The sequence below is a fragment of the Coregonus lavaretus genome (assembly GCF_964263955.1).
Source record: "Coregonus lavaretus genome assembly, chromosome: 24".
In the NCBI taxonomy this organism is placed as follows: Eukaryota; Metazoa; Chordata; class Actinopteri; order Salmoniformes; family Salmonidae; genus Coregonus; species Coregonus lavaretus.
This window is the reverse complement of record NC_140011.1, coordinates 45,225,004-45,246,339: the sequence shown is the minus strand read 5'-3', so window position 1 is coordinate 45,246,339 and position 21,336 is coordinate 45,225,004. Positions and strand designations below refer to the sequence as shown.

Genomic DNA, 21,336 nt, shown 5'->3' with positions numbered 1-21,336 from the left:
GACAGAGAGAGAGAGAGACAGAGAGAGAGACAGAGAGAGAGAGAGACAGAGAGAGAGAGAGAGAGACAGAGAGAGATCTGTATTACACTGGACCACACTGAACATAAACCCATAACCCTGGCTTACACAGCTGCAGCCAAAAGTTTGGTCACAACCATGCTGCCATATGATCATCTTGACATTAAGTATATTTGTGATCGAGGATTTCTATCGGACATGCAGTTTCCACGTATATCTTAGTGTGTAATGTCTTGACATCAGTGCTGTCTCACCTGAAGCTATAACATTAACAAGACGGACTGAAACAGACAATAACAGAGAGTAGTATCAACTGTGACTTACTGTAGTAGCTAGCTAGCTAGTAACTAGCCCAGACTTACTGTAGTAGCTAGCTAGCTAGTAACTAGCCCAGACTCACTGTAGTAGCTAGCTAGCTAGTAACTAGCCCAGACTCACTGTAGTAACTAGCTAGCTAGCTAGTAACTAGCCCAGACTCACTGTAGTAGCTAGCTAGCTAGTAACTAGCCCAGACTCACTGTAGTAACTAGCTAGTAACTAGCCCAGACTCACTGTAGTAGCTAGCTAGCTAGTAACTAGCCCAGACTCACTGTAGTAACTAGCTAGTAACTAGCCCAGACTCACTGTAGTAGCTAGCTAGTAACTAGCCCAGACTCACTGTAGTAGCTAGCTAGCTAGTAACTAGCCCAGACTCACTGTAGTAACTAGCTAGTAACTAGCCCAGACTCACTGTAGTAGCTAGCTAGCTAGTAACTAGCCCAGACTCACTGTAGTAGCTAGCTAGCTAGTAACTAGCCCAGACTCACTGTAGTAGCTAGCTAGCTAGTAACTAGCCCAGACTCACTGTAGTAGCTAGCTAGCTAGTAACTAGCCCAGACTCACTGTAGTAACTAGCTAGCTAGTAACTAGCCCAGACTCACTGTAGTAGCTAGCTAGCTAGTAACTAGCCCAGACTCACTGTAGTAGCTAGCTAGCTAGTAACTAGCCCAGACTCACTGTAGTAGCTAGCTAGCTAGTAACTAGCCCAGACTCACTGTAGTAACTAGCTAGCTAGTAACTAGCCCAGACTCACTGTAGTAGCTAGCTAGCTAGTAACTAGCCCAGACTCACTGTAGTAGCTAGCTAGCTAGTAACTAGCCCAGACTCACTGTAGTAGCTAGCTAGCTAGTAACTAGCCCAGACTCACTGTAGTAGCTAGCTAGCTAGTAACTAGCCCAGACTCACTGTAGTAGCTAGCTAGCTAGTAACTAGCCCAGACTCACTGTAGTAGCTAGCTAGCTAGTAACTAGCCCAGACTCACTGTAGTAGCTAGCTAGCAACTAGCCCAGACTCACTGTAGTAACTAGCTAGTAACTAGCCCAGACTCACTGTAGTAGCTAGCTAGCAACTAGCCCAGACTTACTGTAGTAGCTAGCTACAAAGATTTTTTTTTTTTTTATACTGGCCCCCCGTGGGAATCGAACCCACAACCCTGGCGTTGCCAACGCCATGCTCTATCAACTGAGCTACATCCCTGCCGGCCATTCCCTCCCCTACCCTGGACGACGCTGGGCCAATTGTGCGCCGCCCATGAGTCTCCCGGTCGCGGCCGGCTGCGACAGAGCCTGGATTCGAACCAGGATCTCTAGTGGCACAGTTAGCACTGCGATGCAGTGCCTTAGACCACTGCACCACTCGGGAGCTAGGTTGTACGTCATGTATCATGTGGTAACTGCTTGTCAACATTGCTTTGGGTTTGAATTAAACTTTTCATTTACAATAAAAAAAAATATATATATATATATATATATATATATATATATATATATATATATATATATATATATATATATATATATATATGCTCTCTCAACACTCGATACTAGTGTGCTACAATGTCAGGATAGATTTGTGTGGCTTTACGCCCTGAGCTGTCTTTCATCCGCTAAGAAGATTAAATGTCTTGATCAAAACACTGGGGAGTGCCAATATGGCCGCCCGGTGGCTTCAAAAGCCTCTCAATGGCCAATACATACCATCGGCAATCCAGGGTTTATATACATCATTGGTTCCGACACTGTCAGATGCTAGTGTGATGTCTGAAGTTTTGAACGGTCAGAAGCACGTGATCAATGATGTCTGAAGGTAAAAAACGATCCGATGGCAGATATAGTATTTGAACCTCATGCCGGTGGAAATATGGATGAATGGACTTGGGTCCAGAAGAATGGTAAAAGAAGCTAAATTGTTGTGGGAAATAATATGTGTAGTGATAATACCCCAATCGTATCTGGTAGGAGTACGTTTCTGACAGAAACATCCAAAATGATGGAGAAAGCTTTGGGTGAAGTGAATTCAGTGACGCTCACGTGCAGTGGACTAGTTCTGATTTCTTGCGTTTCTGCTGATCAGAAAAAATGTGTGTTGGATATTTTTTATTTATTTTACCTTTATTTAACTAGGCAAGTAAGTTAAGAACAAATTCTTATTTACAATCACGGCCTACACCGGCCAAACCCGGACGATGCTGGGCCAATTGTGCGCCGCCCTATGGGACTCCTAATCACGGCCGGTTGTGATACAGCCTGGAATCGAACCAGGGGGTCTGTAGTGACGCCTCAAGCACTGAGATGCAGTGCCTTAGACCGCTGCGCCACTCGGGAGCAAATATCAATCGGATAAGTTGTATAATGCATTGAGCTACGGAGCAGGGCACCTGTCAAGGTAGTAATTGCTGGAGTCTCAGAGGATGTTGACATTGCTCTATTAAAGAAAATTCCAGGAGTGGTCGATGCACGGTGGATGAATCGTAGAGTTAATGGCAGGAAGGAGTAGAGTTAATGGTAGGAAGGAGTAGAGTTCGTGTTTTTTGCCTCTCCCTACTCGAGTGCAGCTGGGATATGTGTACTATCCTCAGAGCTTTTGTAAACTGGCCTTTACAACAGTGTTGTGTTCGAGACCACCTAAAGAGAGACCGAGTCAAGACCAAGACCGGAGAAGATCGAGACCGAGTCAAGACTGGAGGTGGGGCGAGACCGAGTCAAGACTGGAGGTGGGGTGAGACCGAGTCAAGACTGGAGGTGGGGCGAGACCGAGTCAAGACTGGAGGTGGGGCGAGACCGAGTCAAGACTGGAGGTGGGGCGAGACCGAGTCAAGACTGGAGGTGGGGCGAGACCGAGTCAAGACTGGAGGTGGGGCGAGACCGAGTCAAGACTGGAGGTGGGGCGAGACCGAGTCAAGACTGGAGGTGGGGCGAGACCGAGTCAAGACTGGAGGTGGGGCGAGACCGAGTCAAGACTGGAGGTAGGGAGAGACCGAGTCAAGACCGAGACCGGGAGGGGGACAAAGGGTCAGAGACAGAGTCATGCCTGAGACCAGACAAATGCGAGTCCAAGGTTATGATTGTAATTTTGTCAAATCACCACCATAATAAGAGTTCAAAATGCCCAGTATTTCTGTGTTCATATTTCAGAACAACATATGGATTCTTTAGACATTCAAAATAGTAAAAAAATGCATGCTGAGGGCAAATAGAGCCACTCTACAAATTATTACTAACCCAAACACAGTGGGGAACAATGGGCCTTCTATGCCTTCAGAGAAGGGCTAAGGATTTATTAAATATTTATTAAAATAATATAATAATGATAATTACATTATTTTTTCAATGATGTTCAGATTTAATCTCTTTGGTTTTTGTTGGAAAGAAAAGGGTTAACACTGAACAGAAAAAAATTATCCTATCAGGATTTTTCTTTGCTGGTCTCTGGGGAGATCAATCTAGCTAGCTAAGTCAGCCATTGGCTAGGCCATCAGAAGATAGATAAAGACATCTACCATTCAACTGTATTAGGGCAACATTTGAGTGACAGTGGAATCAACCAATCACATTTTGACTTAATGGGTGTGACCGTTTTTACAAAAACGTATGGAAACTTCTTGAAGGCCAACAGGTCACTGCGCAATAGCGAGCAGTAGTTTTCCCGCGGTCTAGCTAGCTAGAGTTGGTTGTGGGCTAGTTTGCAACGGCTGCAGCAGGTGTTATCAAAGAGGATGTTGTTTCTAATTTGTCAGCTTCTCCCTTTTCAAGAATAATTTCAACATGAGGTTAAGTTTCAAATTATTATAATCTGGAGAGTGGAACTGAGTTTTTTATTGCAGCCTGCTTGCTGTTGTTAGCCATCTCTTTGAAAATAACTTGTGTGTGAAACATTGTTGCATTTAAAGTGGAACTGACAGCATTTTAGCAACATGAAATCTTGTTAAAATCTGACTTCAGATCATTGGAACTAATTTGCCAAAAGCCACAAAATACACCTGAATGGATTTCTGCAAATAAGTAAACACCACGGGAGTCCTCTTACATTTGGGAACTTTACAGACCTATTGATCAAACAACCATGAAAAGGTAGGCTCTCTCTCCCTCAGTTATGCACATCAACAACAACAAGATCAACAACTAATGCTAGCCAGAGCAAGAGGAGCTAAAATCTAAAGAAGGAACATTAGATAAAACCTCTCAAACTTTTTCAGCTAGTTGTCAGTCAAAATTGCACTGATAAACGATGGGGAATTGGAGCCTCCTCGTCCTTCTGCAGCTTGCCTGCCAATGCATGCTTGTCCCAACCAAGCACCCAAGCTAACTGGCTAGCTTGCTAGCTAGCTACTTCCAGACACAAGAGAGAACACCTCACTCTGACCATTTTACTCGCTGTAGCAGAGCTGGTTAGGCTGTTTACCTGTTTATCTAGAACGTTCTAGAGCTTTTTTGACTAACTATTACTTTTTTTGCCTACGTTTACTGACACCGGTCATATTCAGCCGGTGTTGCGCGTTTGTAAATTCATCAGTTGTTCTGGCACACAGACGAGAGTTCTTTGAAATCGAAGTAGATAGCCAGAGTAAAATTGCGAACGCAAGAGATATGCTAACTGGATAACAGTCGTTCAAGTTCTTGCTAGCTAACCAAATGACAACTGCATCTCTATAATAATAATATAATAATAATATGCCATTTAGCAGACGCTTTTATCCAAAGCGACTTACAGTCATGCGTGCATACATTTTCTTTTGTGTATGGGTGGTCCCGGGGATCGAACCCACTACCTTGGCGTTACAAGCGCCGTGCTCTACCAGCTGAGCTACAGAGGACTAGCTGTGTATAGCCACCGAAAAACGATATGAGGGGAAAAAGTCAGTCACTCATCCACTCCTCCAATGGCATGACATCCTCCTAGCAGCTAGCTAGCTAACGTTAGGTTCCGTATTTTTAGCTTGCTACATAAATAGATACGCTAGCCTATTATGACTGACTTGTGATCATTACCCTTGCTAGTTTGATTGTATTGACATTCCCAGCCTTAGTTACATTCGTAAGTTTTTGTCCATAATATTGAGTCATTGAAACAGCACCCAATGTACCAGGCCAGCTGTGATTTACAACCTGATAGCAATATTTGTTGGACTACCAAGAAATGTATTGGTGAATTATACACTGCTCAAAAAAATAAAGGGAACACTAAAATAACACATCCTAGATCTGAATGAATGAAATAATCTTATTAAATACTTTTTTCTTTACATAGTTGAATGTGCTGACATCAAAATCACACAAAAATTATCAATGGAAATCAAATGTATCAACCCATGGAGGTCTGGATTTGGATTCACCCTCAAAATTAAAGTGGAAAACCACACTACAGGCTGATCCAATTTTGATGTAATGTCCTTAAAACAAGTCTAAATGAGGCTCAGTAGTGTGTGTGGCCTCCATGTGCCTGTATGACCTCCCTACAACACCTGGGCATGCTCCTGATGAGGTGGCGGATGGTCTCCTGAGGGATCTCCTCCCAGACCTGGACTAAAGCATCCGCCAACTCCTGGACAGTCTGTGGTGCAACGTGGCGTTGGTGGATGGAGTGAGACATGATGTCCCAGATGTGCTCAATTGGATTCAGGTCTGGGGAACGGGCGGGCCAGTCCATAGCATCAATGCCTTCTCTTGCAGGAACTGCTGACACACTCCAGCCACATGAGGTCTAGCATTGTCTTGCATTATGAGGAACCCAGGGCCAACCGCACCAGCATATGGTCTCACAAGGGGTCTGAGGATCTCATCTCGGTACCTAATGGCAGTCAGGCTACCTCTGTCGAGCACATGGAGGGCTGTGCGGCCTCCCAAAGAAATGCCACCCCACACCATGACTGACCCACTGCCAAACCGGTCATGCTGGAGGATGTTGCAGGCAGCAGAACGTTCTCCACGGCGTCTCCAGACTCTGTCACGTCTGTCACATGTGCTCAGTGTGAACCTGCTTTCATCTGTGAAGAGCATAGGGCGCCAGTGTCGAATTTGCCAATCTTGGTGTTCTCTGGCAAATGCCAAACGTCCTGCACGGTGTTGGGCTGTAAGCACAACCCCCACCTGTGGACGTCGGGCCCTCATACCACCCTCATGGAGTCTGTTTCTGACCGTTTGAGCAGACACATGCACATTTGTGGCCTGCTGGAGGTCATTTTGCAGGGCTCTGGCAGTGCTCCTCCTGCTCCTCCTTGCACAAAGGCGGAGGTAGCAGTCCTGCTGCTGGGTTGTTGCCCTCCTACGGCCTCCTCCACGTCTCCTGATGTACTGGCCTGTCTCCTGGTAGCGCCTCCATGCTCTGGAAACCTCAGCAAACCTTCTTGCCACAGCTCGCATTGATGTGCCATCCTGGATGAGCTGCACTACCTGAGCCACTTGTGTGGGTTGTAGACTCCGTCTCATGCTACCACTAGAGTGAAAGCACCGCCAGCATTCAAAAGTGACCAAAACATCAGCCAGGAAGCATAGGAACTGAGAAGTGGTCTGTGGTCACCACCTGCAAAACCAGTCCTTTATTGGGGGGTGTCTTGCTAATTGCCTATAATTTCCACCTGTTGTCTATTCCATTTGCACAACAGCATGTGAAATGTATTGTCAATCAGTGTTGCTTCCTAAGTGGACAGTTTGATTTCACAGAAGTGTGATTGACTTGGAGTTACATTGTGTTGTTTAAGTGTTCCCTTTATTTTTTTGAGCAGTGTATTAATCATGCATCCATCTATTTTTGACTGCATCCATCTATTTTTGACTGATATTATGATTGTCTGTTTCATATCTGCAAAGTAGCTAAAACGCTGTCAGTTCCACTTTCCTTTAACATCATGCTGCGAGTGACTGCTTTTCCTTTAACATCATGCTGCGAGTGACTGCTTTTCCTTTAACATCATGCTGTGTGTGTGACTGCTGTCTTTCCATCAGCCCTATCCAGTGTCTCCTGAGTGGCGCAGTGGTCTAAGGCACTGCATCGCAGTGCTAACTGTGCCACTAGAGATCCTGGTTCGAATCCAGGCTCTGTCGTAGCCGGCTGCGACCGGGAGACCCATGGGGCGGCGCACAATTGGTCCAGGGTAGGGGAGGGGATGGCCGGCAGGGATGTAGCTCAGTTGGTAGAGCATGGCGTTTGCAACGCCAGGGTTGTGGGTTCGATTCCCACGGGGGGGCCAGTATGAAAAAAAAATATTTAAAATAATAATGTATGCACTAACTGTAAGTCGCTCTGGATAAGAGCGTCTGCTAAATGACTAAAATGTAAAATGTGTAGTGGTGCCTGGAGAAGTGAGTATACTCTAATGTTGCCAAAAAGTTCCCAAACGGCCCGCCCAGCGACAGAAAGGCACCCTGTGTGAAAAATCCTATGTTTTCTTATGGGTAAAAAAAAAAGATTTGTCAGATTTTGAAAGCAAGTCACAAAAGATCGACATCATAGTTTCTGCAGCTGGTAGAGCACGGCGCTTGAAACGCCAAGGTAGTGGGTTCGTTCCCCGGGACCACCCATACACAAACATTTATGCACGCATGACTGTAAGTCGCTTTGGATAAAAGCGTCTGCTAAATGGCATATTATTATTATTATTATTATTAAGAGCTTCACGGAGTACTGTCTTGTGGAGTCCCACCCATTAAGGCCCCAGAGCCTGAGCTGGATATTTACGTTAAGGCCTGAAGGAGTGGGAATGTAAAAAAATGTCGTGTATGGGGGATTCATGTTATTTTTCCCTTCACGTATGGAATTTACTTTTATTTTGTAAATGTTTTCCCCCTGTCCAGTTGGTGGCGACAATAAACCTTTCGAGTGTAGTTCGCCATAACCCCCCAAAGAAGAAGAAGATTCCAGAGTCATCGTCACCGTAGAAGCAGCACGTCGAGCCGATCCTTTCTTTAGATTGGTGGATACGTCTCAGTATTGTAATCCTATTTTAAATATTCGATGAGGGTTGCTGATGTCGACCGCCCGTATTCAAATGTAGAGAAGCTATGCTACTAGCCTCATCTATGAATATGCATCGCCATCTCCGATATAAAGGGTTTTTTTTCCTCAAAGTTGCCGGGGTCAGGGGTGTCAGGTGTCCTACTTAAATAAGGTCACTCGTAACAACTTAAGCATTACAAAACTTCCATTCAATTAAATAAACCTTACGTAGCAAATAAGCCCTAAAAAAAATATGTGTTGACTAAATTCGACACTGATTGACCATACACGAAAAATGTATGCACGCATGACTGTAAGTCGCTTTGGATAAAAGCGTCTGCTAAATGGCATATTATTATTATTATACAAAAATGCCTTGCTTGGTGGGCTAAACGTGAAAAAACGCCACATGGGAGACACATTGTGGGCCTCTCTCTCCGCTCTGCTTTGATACAAGCATCGATACGTTGTGTCGAATCCGTACAGTAACGTTAGCGCTTTGAACAACTGCATCGGAGTGTCGGTGCTCCGCTATCAATCATCCCATCACTAATTAAATGATAACGGAAGTCCCCTAAAATGTGGGTATTCACGTTTAATAGAGTCCTAGCTAACGTTGCTAGTAACAGTAGCTACATCGAGACCTATGCGTCTAGGTAGATAGCTAGCTAACGTTAGCTACTGTAACACAGCTAGCTGAGAATTAAAAGTTGACTTGGCTAAATCAAACCAAATTGTATTCTTTTTTTTTTTTTTTACATGCGCCAAATACAACAGGTGTACACTACCATTAAATACTTACTTAGGATCCCTTTAAACTGATGCAGAGTTTTTTTAAAAATATATAGAAATCCAAATAGTAACACAGGAAGGGGAATAAACTACACAAGAATGAATCTATTTCACGTCAACGTTACCAGTGCCAGATCAATGGGCAGGGTAAAATGACTAGGCATCAGAATAGATCACATTAGATATTGTTCATCGTGTTAGCTAGCTAATCTTACAGCTAAATAAATGCTTTATCACCAAGCTGAGCATGTTGCTTGTGTAGTTCAAGCTAACTAGCTACCGTTACAGTAGCTAGGCTAACGTTGGCTAGCTTACCATCAGGGTTGTTGTCTGCCTCAAAACGTTGACCACATCCCTTGTTGTAACACAGAAGCGACATGGTACTAACAACACGTTACATCAAACCCCCTCCAAACGGATAAACCGGTGAATTAAGATGTTGAGGATAAAAGATGTGTGAGCTAGCCTGACCACTGATCCGTGCACCGTTCTCTGACACTTGCGGAAATGACCGATAATGACTCGAGAAACATCGAGAACAATCACCGCTTCGGAAAATACACATCGTTCAACTTCGGAGAACTTCGCCGTGCGCTTCTAATCAAGTGACGCTATTGGAGAAAATGGTCTGCCATTCTGCCCGTTTAATGTTGAACCATTTTGACAGTTACACTCTGACAATACAATGCTTATTTGTATGTGTGATGGAAAAAAAATGAATCAAAGTAGGCCGTCGTTACCATTGCACTAGGCTTATATGGTTTGTGAGCCTCAAATGGGGAATAATCATCAGAACATTTACATCATAATTCCTCCTACTACTGATCCACTATTTATACAAAAGTATAAGGACACCCCTTCAAATTAGTGGATTTGGCTATTTCAGCCAAACCTGTTGCTGACAGGTGTATAAAATCGAACACACCGCCATGCAATCTCCATAGACAAACATTGGCAGTAGAATGGCCTGACTGAAGAGCTCAGTGACTTTCAATGTGGCACCGTCATAGGATGCCACCTTTCCAACAAGTCAGTTCATCAACGTTCTGCCCTGCTAGAGCTGCCCTGGTCAACTGTAAGTGCTGTTATTGTGAAGTGGAAATGTCTGGGAGCAACAACGGCTGAGCCGCGAAGTGGTATGCCACACAAGCTCACAGAACGGGACCGCAGAGTGCTGAAGCGTGTAGCGCGTAAAAATCGTCTGTCCTTTGTTGCAACACTCAATTCCGACTACCAAACTGCCTCTGTAAGTAACGTCAGCATAACAACTGTTTGTTGGGAGCTTCATGAAATGGGTTTCCATGGCTGAGCAGCCGCACACAAGCCTAAAATCACCATGCACAAGCGTCTGCTAGAGTGGTGTAAAGCTCACTGCCATTGGACTCTGGAGCAGTGGAAACACGTTCTCTGGAGTGATGAATCACGCTAAACCATCTGGCAGTCCGAAGGAAGAATCTGGGTTTGGCGGATGCCAGTAGAACGCTACCTGCCCCAATGCGTAGTGCCAATAGTAAAGTTTGGAGGAGAAATGATTGTCTGGGGCTTTTATCATTTTTAAAAATGGTTTCAGCATGACAATGCCCCCGTGCACAAAGCACAGTGCCCCACCTCACTAATGCTCTTGTGGCTGAATAGTCCCCGCTGAAATGTGCCAACATCTAGTGGAAAGCCTTCCCAGAAGAGTGGTGGCTGTTATAGCAGCAAAGGGGGGGACCAGCTCCATATTAATGCCTATGATTTTAGAATGAGATGTTCGACAAGCAGGTGTCCACCTACTTTTGGTCATGTAGTACACGTGCCTGTGTGGGGAGCAAGACTCAGTCCGGCGGCAGGGGAATCTGTGTGCGCGCACTGCGTGCCCCCGCGTGGTCAACATCAATGCTTACTCAACTGATTGGTCAACATCAATGCCTACTCAACCAACACAACACGACTCAACTGGCGAGAGAGAGAGAGAGTCTCTGTGTTGCTCTCTCTGTGCCTCCGTCGTGTGTTTCGCCGCTCGCCAGTCCTATAGGATATGCTGAAGCGCGTCCTCTACAAAGATCATTTGCTTGGACTTTTCCCCTCATCCGAACGTAAGACCATTCTCTCTTTCTCTTGGGAACTTTTCTCTGCAATTGTCTAGAGGGGGTTCAATGTGACTGCCACAGTTTCTGGACTGTTTGAATAATAATAAGCCATTTAGCAGACGCTTTTATCCAAAGCGATTTACAGTCATGCGTGCATAAATTTTTTTTGTGTACGTGTGGTCCCGGGGATCGAACCCACTACCTTGGCGTTACAAGCGCCGTGCTCTACCAGCTGAGCTACAGAGGACCACTGAATTGTTTTCATTATTGCCATGCATCCTCCTATAGGCTAAAGTTGTGTTTCTGTGTGAAGTTGAAAAGGCAAAATTATAACTATTGGTGGAATTAGAATATGTACAGTGGTGGAATTGGGATGCATAGTAGCCTAAACATTGATTTGACTTCTGAGAAAAATCCATTGTAGGCCTTTGCCACAGTCGGATAATGCCTCGCGCTAATAACTAATAACAGTGGCAGGGATGTGTCCGGATCACCTCGCGCCTCACTGATCCAGGAAATAAGGTCGCGCACGGGACTGGCCCGGACGGGTGATGCATGAAAAAATCTATCGCAATTCCATCATTGATTCTACACAAATAGATTTGCGACATTGTTGGTTCATTGGACAATAATGTGACATTGGTTCCGTACATCTGTTTAGCAACCTATTCCATTGATTCCTGAGAAGAAGAAAACAATTAATCAGCTCCTCTCCGCGTCCGCATAGTTATGGTGTTTCGTGCTGTGTTGTGCGTTAGCCTATGAAGGGACATCTATAATAATGCTATTCTGTGAATTTACTTTTAGTGACAGTAATCTATTTGTTTTGACACATTTTATTCCGACAGCGAGAGAGAGAGAGAGAGAGAGAGAGAAATATTCATGAAGCAATGTCACACTACAAAAAGTGAATCTGAAAACATAGCATAGCGGGATTCCTTTAAATTACAACCAGCTTGCAAATCTTTTAACAATCCAGGGTTGCGTTGCAAATGCCACCCTATTCCCTCAAATGCCACCCTATTCCCTATACAGTGCACTTATTTTTGAACAGGGCACATTTGGGACACATCCTAGGAGAACCATGTACATAGGCAGAGATACCCCATATGGTAGCACTAGGTTAATCTATCTATCTATCTACAGTGAGGGAAAAAAGTATTTGATCCCCTGCTGATTTTGCACGTTTGCCCACTGACAAATAAATTATCAGTCTATACTTTTAATGGTAGGGTTACTTGAACAGTGAGAGACAGAATAACAACAAAGAAATCCAGAAAAAAAACACATGTAAAAAATGTTATAAATTGATTTGCATTTTAATGAGGGAAATAAGTATTTGACCCCCTCTCAATCAGAAAGATTTCTGGCTCCCAGGTGTCTTTTATACAGGTAACGAGCTGAGATTAGGAGCACACTCTTAAAGGGAGTGCTCCTAATTTCAGCTTGTTACCTGTATAAAAAGACACCTGTCCACAGAAGCAATCAATCAGATTCCAAACTCTCCACCATGGCCAAAACCAAAGAGCTCTCCAAGGATGTCAGGGACAAGATTGTAGACCTATACAAGGCTGGAATGGGCTACAAGACCATCGCCAAGCAGCTTGGTGAGAAGGTGACAACAGTTGGTGCGATTATTCGCAAATGGAAGAAACACAAAATAACTGTCAATCTCCCTCGGCCTTGGACTCCATGCAAGATCTCACCTCGTGGAGTTGCAATGATCATGAGAACGGTGAGGAATCAGCCCAGAACTACATGGGAGGACCTTGTCAGGGCAGCTGGGACCATAGTCAACAAGAAAACAATTGGTAACACACTACGCCGTGAAGGACTGAAATCCTGCAGCCCGCAAGATCCCCCGGCTCAAGAAAGCACATATACAGGGCCGTCTGAAGTTTGCCAATGAACATCTGAATGATTCAGAGGAGAACTAGGTGACAGTGTTGTGGTCAGATGAGACCAATTTTTATTTTTTTATTTCACCTTTATTTAACCAGGTAAACCAGTTGAGAACAAGTTCTCATTTACAACTGCGACCTGGCCAAGATAAAGCAAAGCAGTGCGATTAAAAACAACAACACAGAGTTACATATGGGGTAAAACAAAACAAAGTCAAAAATACAACAGAAATAAATATATACAGTGGAGAAAAAAACAATTTAGTCAGCCACCAATTGTGCAAGTTCTCCCACTTAAAAATATGAGAGAGGCCTGTAATTTCCATCATAGGTACACGTCAACTATGACAGACAAATTGAGAAAAAAAATTCCAGAAAATCACATTGTAGGATTTTTTATGAATTTATTTGCAAATTATGGTGGAAAATAACAATCTCAAAACGTTTTACTTAATTGCGTGAAAATATGTTATGTGCATTTGGCCACCAGATATTAAATTGTTACCTAAATTAAGACAGCGATAACAAATTCTCTTTTAAAATAGTGAACTGAATTAACATTAACATAAATAGTAAAATAATAATGACTGTTTTAACACATGTGCACTCAAATCACTGGGGGACATCACCACTTAGCGTTCAGTTCAGTGGAGCGCACATAAAGAGATCCTTCTATTCTGTGCTTTCAAACAATCAAATGGCTTCTTAATACGGAGATACTGTGAGGGGGAAAAAGTATTTGATCCCCTGTTGATTTTGTACGTTCGCCCACTGACAAAGACATGATCAGTCTATAATTTTGACCCAAAACACATGGTTTTGAGATTAACAACAGTTGGAGGTAACAACAGTCAGTTCTGGGTCAACACCAGTATGTCTACTGCTTTCATATAGACAGAATCTCCATTTGCTGTTTAGTCCAGGACTGTGCTTAATCTATATGTGGGAAACGACCTTAAGAGTTTGCACTTTTGATACAATTTATTTTCATTGTACCAGGCAAGCTACATCAAATTGCACCTCACGTATTTCGACAACAGTATTTGAAGGTGACCCAAGTCTGGTAACAGGAGTATTTTAGCAAACAGCGGAGCAGGGAAGTGAACCCGGGGCGCTGCCATGATAGGCAAACGCCCTAAGCATCGCACCAATTTTGTAGGATTAACCCACTTGGTGGGAATTGTAACGTGCCCCCCCATATAGAGAGGATCGCTACAATATTTAAACCATGATCTTCTTCCTCCTCTCTCTGTTTCCAGGTTGACTGAGTGATGGGATGGCGATGACAGGAAACCCTCGGGTTATCATGCAGACTTCTCCTTCTCTTCCTCGCTCCACCCAACTCCTGCTGATGCACCTCCTGCTCTTGCACCTCCTCTCCAGCGGGGTCCAGGCCCAGCTCAGCTCCCCTGCGTTGTCGTTCACCCAGCCCTCCTACAACGTTTCAGTCTATGAGGTAGGTAGACCCAGCAGTCAGAAGGTTGTTGGTTTGAATCCCGGGCCTGGGCAAAAGCCAGGAGAAATGAACTGGCTACCCCAACCGACCCCAATCTCCCACAGAACACACATGGATCCCCTACCAGATATAACCCACCCCAACCCCCTATGCTCCATTCAGAGCCCCATCCCAACACCAGACTTAAAGCAGACATGATATAGAATTATCCAACAGAGCCCCACCCCAACACCAAAAATATAATCAAACAAATTTAAACAAGAGTTAAAATAGTGATATAAATTGGTTTAAGGAGCTGTGAAATTAGCTGGGTCCATGTCTTCTACAAAGGATAGGAAAGGTTGCCAGATATTATCAAATGTAATTGCAGATCCCCTAACGGAGTAGAGTATTTACTCTTGAGATGTGTTTTTATTTATATATATATATATATATATTTTTAGATTGTATCTTCTATCAATGTAATTGTCTGCATCACTTCCAATCCCCCATGTTTTTTTTATTTTTTATATATATAGTCCCCTTTATTACTTTTCAACCCCACCATCCTTTCCCTACTTGGAGTAAATTAGTGAACAACAACGCCCAGGCCTCTACTTCCAGTCTATACTTACTATCTACACCTTATGGACAGAGTTAATTTTACAATAATTCTATATATATATATATATATATTTATTTATTTATTTATTTATTTGCTCCTGAACTTCTTCTACTCTCAACCTCTCCGATCATTTTCATGATGTCCATCCGGTTTGCTTCTAAATGCCATATCTTTCTAACTGTGCTCTTTCCCAAAAGCTCCCAACATACAACCTATATACTTATTATGGACACAGTATGCTTACATTATTAGCTATCTTTGTTATTATTTGTTATTAGTCCCATCCTTCAACTATATTCAATACCTCCCATCTATCTCTTAACACCATCCATATAGGATTTCTATTTGCCATATATATTTCAACCGTACTGTGATGTTTTACAAAAGTTCTGAACCTTTCTATTCTCATTGCTTCTACAGATTGTGAATTAAAAATAAACATTTTTGCTAAAAGTATTATTATATTATTGATTGATTGACTATGACTTTTCAGATCACCCAGTAATGCTATCTGCAAGGTTAGTTCCAGGTAAATATTGCAATCCTTTAGCCATTCCTGGACCTGTGTCCAAAAACAAGCTACAAATGGACAGAACCAAAACAAATGATCTAATGATTCTGTCTCTTCACAGCAAAATCTGCAGAGCTGGGAAGATTGTATCCCCCATATAAATAACATTCTATTGGTAGCAATAATTTTATATAATAATTTAAATTGAAAGATTCTAATTTTTGAATCCGGTGTCGTTTTGCGTGTCAGTTCATAAACACTATGCCATGGGATCGGTACGTCAAAGATCTCTTCCCAACTATTTTGCAATCTATATGGGACGGCTGTCAATCCTTTGGTCCTTAAGTGAAACTGATATACTTTTTTATTTATCACTGTTTTCCTTAACCAATTATGTTCTTTAATGCAAGGCCGACAGACAAGTTCCTTACTTTCTCCCCCTTCAACTCTTGAGATGTTGCATGACTTCCTTTATCCAATGGTTAAAAGTAGGAGGAAACCGATCCTTCCACTTAAATAGTATAAGACGTCTAGCTAGAAGACCAGTAGATGCCAGCATGTTGCCCATAGAACTGTTTAGACGGGCCTCCTGTGGTGCCACTCCCAATAATGAAATAAAGGCAGAAGGTTCTATCGGTCTCTCCAGTATCTTAGAAAACGTCTCAAACGTTGATATCCAGAAATCTGTCCATTTCGGGGATGTCCAAAGCATGTGCAGTAAAGTAGCAGGAGCCCTGCTGACGTCGGTCACAAGTGGGATCTATTTCTGGTCTAATCTTGGATACATTTTTCCTTTTGACCAATGCAGCCGATGACTTATTTTTAATTGAATAACAACGTGTCTTAGACGTATAGATGAAGAATGTATTCTCTGAAGCATACTCTGCCAAATTTCATCTGAAAGGTGTTCACCTAAATCCTCTTCCCATTTGGTTCTTAAAATAGTTCAAAGATTCCAGATTGTGCGAGTTTAATAACGTATAGATCAAGCTTATGCCCCCTTTGATATAAGGGTTCACTCTAAAAGCGGAGTCTAGAAATGAGGTAGGTGGGCGTGATGGGAAGTGACTAGAGTATGAAGACACAAAACTACGCAGGTATCTAAAGAAATGGGATCTAGGAATATTGAACTTTTGTACCATCTGTTCAAAAGATGCAAAATCCATATCAATGGACAAGTCGTTCAGTGAGGAGATCCCTTTTCCAGACCAGATATGAAACGCCCGGTCTAATAATGATGGAGATAATGTATGGTTCTTTAATAACGGGGAAGAAGTTGAAAATTCACTGCGACCAAACGATCGCCTGAACTGTTTCCAAGATTTTTTGAGAATGTTTCACAATAGTGTTTTTTAGTGTATTTGGAAACAGGCTCAGCTAAGAGCAGAGTAAGATAGATAAGGAGGTGGGGCCACAGGATGACATCACACCATTTCGGGCCTGTAAACATCAGGGATTTCTCTCATCCAATAATAATATTGAAAGTTCGGAAGTGCTAGACCAGATCTCTGCAATACGCTCTTACATATCCGAGGGCTTTTCTTGTTCCAGATCAAATCTATGGAGATAAAAAAAAAAAGATTTTGTCATAAAGATAGGAATACATTTAAATAAGTATAAACACTTAGTTAATACATTCATTTTAACAGTTTAAATTATTCTGCCAAAAGAAAGAGAAAGATCCTGTTTCAGGTGGAGTGTCAAGAGAGGGAAATTGGCTTTATAGAGATCTTTGAAATCGTGTGTCACCCAAATTCCCAAGTATTTCAATTCACCTTTTTTGTAGATTAACTTTATACTCTGATATTTTACCAAATGTCTTTAGTAGAACCTAGATCTCTGGAAGTTAAAGGGTCAGACGTACAGTACCAGTCAAAAGTTTGGACACCTACTCATTCAAGGGTTTTTCTTTATTTTTACTATTTTCTACATTGTAGAATAATAGTGAAGACATCAAAACTATGAAATAACACATATGGAATCATGTAGTAACCAAAAAAGTGTTAAACAAATCAAAATATATTTTATATTTGAGATTCTTCAAAGTAGCCACCCTTTGCCTTGATGACAGCTTTGCAAATGGGTCTTCCAAATGGACAATGACCCCAATAATTCTTCCAAAGTTGTGGCAAAATGGCTTAAGGACAACAAAGTCAAGGTATTGGAGTGGCCATCACAAAGCCCTGACCTCAATCCTATAGAAAATGTGTGGGCAGAACTGAAAAAGCGTGTGCGAGCAAGGAGGCCTACAAACCTAACTCAGTTACACCAGCTCTGTCAGGAGGAATGGGCCAAAATTCACCCAACTTATTGTGGGAAGCTTGTGGAAGGCTACCCGAAACATTTGACCCAAGTTAAACATTTTAAAGGCAATGCTAACAAATACTAATTGAGTGTATGTAAACTTCTGACCCACTGGGAATGTGATGAAAGGAATAAAAGCTGAAATAATTCATTCTCTCTACTATTATTCTGACAATTCACATTCTTAAAATAAAGTGGTGATCCTAACTGACCTAAAACAGGGACTTTTTTACTAGGATTAAATGTCAGGAATTGTGAAAAACTGAGTTTAAATGTATTTGGCTAAGGTGTATGTAAACTTCCGATTTCATAGGGTATGTTTATATATGGAAAAATACACATTTTAAAATTTGGACCCAATCGATTGGTTGAAAGAACAGACGAGTTTCGGTCGACCAAGATTTTTTTTAGATGGGGGAAGGCCTACACACACACAGCATGATGTTGAAGGATAAGCAGTCCATTCACTCGGACATAATAAGCCAGTAGGTCCCAATCAGAAGAATACAAAAACACAACCATTAAGCATTTCCCAATCGAAATGTACAACTATTACTTCCCATTGCAAAAAAACATTTCACGTTTAGCACACAAAGAAACCAGTGACCTAAAGTTTAAAGTGGAACTGACAGCGTTTTAACTACTTTGCAGATATGAAACAGACAATCATAATATCAGTCAAAAATATATTTCCAGTTTATCCTACAAAAAAAACTTCATAAGAGATTTTAAAAATAGGTTATATTTGACTAAATGTTCCATCACGTACACTGAGGCATTGTTGGCAGAACAGATGGATGCAGTTCAATGCATGATTAATATAATTCACCAATACATTTCTTGGTAGTCCCAAAAATATTGCTATCAGGTTCACAGCTGGCCTGGTACATTGTTTGCTGCCTCCATTCGGGATGCACTGTTTCAGTTTCATTGACTCAATATTCTGGACAAAAACGGACAAATGTAGCTAAGGCTGGGAATGTCAATACAATCAAACTAGGAAGGGCAATGATCACAAGTCAGTCATAACGTGGCTAATAGGCTAGCGCATCTATTTAATTAGCAAGATAAAAACACGGAGCCTAACATTAGCTAGATAGCTGCTAGATAGCTGCTAGAAGGATGTCATGTCATCGGAGGAGTGGGTGAGTGACTGACTTCTTCCCCTCATATCGTTTTTCGGTGGCTATACACAGCTAGAGATGCAGTTGTCGTTTGGTTAGCTAGCAAGAACTTGAATGACTGTTATCCAGTTAGCATATCTCTTGCGTTCGCAATTTCACGCAGGCTATCTACTCTGATTTCAGAGAACTCTCGTCGGAGTGAGCCAGAGCGCAGAACAATTGATGAATTTACGAACGCGCAAACACCGGTTGAATATGACCGGTGTCAGTAAACGTAGGAAAATAAAGTTATAGTTAGTCAAAAATGCTCTAGAACGTTCTAGATAAACAGGTAAACAGAATAACCAGCTCTGCTACAGCGAGTAAAATGGTCAGAGTGAGGTGTTCTCTCATTTGTGTATATACATCTCTTATAAATTGGGTTAAAATCATGTATAGTAAAATGGTGTAAAATAGTAAATAATGGCTATTTCTCCAAAAGTTTTAAACTGTCAAGAGGAGTGAAACAAGGTTGTCCACTATCGGCATATCTATTTATTGTGGCCATCGAGATGTTAGCTATTAAAATCAGATCCAACAATAATATCAAGGGATTAGAAATCCAGGGCTTAAAAACAAAGGTGTCATTGTACGCTGATGATTCATGTTTTCTTTTAAATCCACAACTAGAATCCCTCCACAGCCTCATGGAGGATCTAGATACATGTTCTAACCTCTCTGGATTACAACCAAATTATGATAAATTTACTATATTACGTATTGGATCACTAAAAAATACAATTTTTTCATTACCATGTAGTTTACCAATAAAATGGTCTGATGGTGATGTGGATATACTCGGAATACATATCCCTAATGAAATAAATGATCTCACTCCAATACGTTTTAATAGAAGGTTAGCAAAAATAGATAAGATCTTGCTACCATGGAAAGGTAAATACCTGTCAATTTGTGGAAAAATCACCCTGATTAACTCTTTAGTATTATCCCAGTTTACCTATTTGCTTATGGTCTTGCCTACGCCTAGCGAACAGTTTTTTAAATTATATGAGAAATAAATAATACATTTTATTTGGAATGGCAAGCCTGAAAAAATTAAACGGGCCTATTTATATAATGAATATTAATTTGGAGGACAGAAATTATTAAATATTAAAGCATTAGACCTATCACTAAAAGCTTCAGTCATACAAAAGTTATACTTAAATCCGAACTGGTTCTCTAGCAAATTAGTAAGATTGTCTCAACCAATGTTCAAGAATGGCCTTTTTCCCTTTATTCAGATTACAACCTCTCACTTTCAGTTATTTGAAAAGGAAATAATCTCCCAAATATCACTATTTCTAAAACAAGCCATAGAAAGTTGGTTGCAATTAAATTTAATCCTAAAGAAACGACAGAACAATTAATGCAACAAATATTGTGGTTAAACTCAAATATACTAATTGATAAAAAAAACATTATTTCTTTACAAAATGTTTAAAAAAGTTATATAATCTTCGTAAATTATATCATCGGTAGGACTGGTGGAGTTATGTCGCACATGCAGCTAACATATGGAAATGTCTGCTCTACCCAAAATTACAACCAAATAATTGCAGCATTACCGCAAAAATGGAAGAGGAAAGTGGAAGGGGGGAAAAAGTAAGGAACTTGTCTGTCGGCCTTGCATTAAAGAACATAATTGGTTAAAGAAAATTGTGATGAATAAAAAAGTATACCAGTTTCATTTAAGGACCAAAGGATTGACAGCCGTCCCATATAGATTGCAAAATAGTTGGGAAGAGATTTTTGACGTACCGATCCCATGGCATAGTGTTTATGAACTGATACGCAAAACGACGCCGGATTCAAAACTTAGAAGTTTTCAATTTAAATTATTATATAAAATTCTTGCTACCAATAGAATGTTATTTATATGGTGGATACAATCTTCCCAGCTCTGCAGATTTTTCTGCGAAGAGACAGAATCATTAGATAATTTGTTTTGGTACTGTCCATTTGTAGCTTGTTTTTGGACACAGGTCCAGGAATGGCTAAAGGATTACTGGGTGATCTGAAAAGTCATAGTCAATCGATCAATAATATAATAATACTTTTAGCAAAAATGTTTATTTTGAATTTACAATCTGTAGAAACAATGAGAAAAGAAAGGTTCAGAACTTTTGTAAAACATCACAGTACAGTTGAAAAATATATGGCAAATAGAAATCCAATATGGATGGTGTTAAGAGATAGATGGGTGGTGTTGAATGGAGTTGAAGGATGGGACTAATAACAACTAAGAACAACTAATAACAACAA

The 21,336-nt window shown here is 41.5% G+C and overlaps 2 protein-coding genes across 2 annotated transcripts in view; one reads left to right on the top strand and one right to left on the bottom strand.

Moving 5' to 3' along the window:
• LOC311099907 (cysteine and histidine-rich domain-containing protein 1-like) overlaps nucleotides 1-9,538 on the bottom strand; it is a gene marked incomplete at its 3' end in the record, with an annotated part of 109,699 nt that extends 100,161 nt beyond the window's left edge. The window contains exon 1 of the mRNA XM_084140625.1: nucleotides 9,376-9,538. Within this exon, the coding sequence (XP_083996751.1) occupies nucleotides 9,376-9,439 (64 nt within the window). The 5' untranslated portion in view covers nucleotides 9,440-9,538. The remainder of the gene's footprint in view (nucleotides 1-9,375) is intronic.
• A 4,777-nt stretch (nucleotides 9,539-14,315) lies between these two features.
• The window catches only part of LOC311099906 (protocadherin Fat 3-like), a gene marked incomplete at both ends in the record, with an annotated part of 292,315 nt that continues 285,294 nt past the window's right edge, over nucleotides 14,316-21,336 (top strand). Inside the window, one exon of the mRNA XM_084140624.1 lies at nucleotides 14,316-14,489. Within this exon, the coding sequence (XP_083996750.1) occupies nucleotides 14,316-14,489 (174 nt within the window). The remainder of the gene's footprint in view (nucleotides 14,490-21,336) is intronic.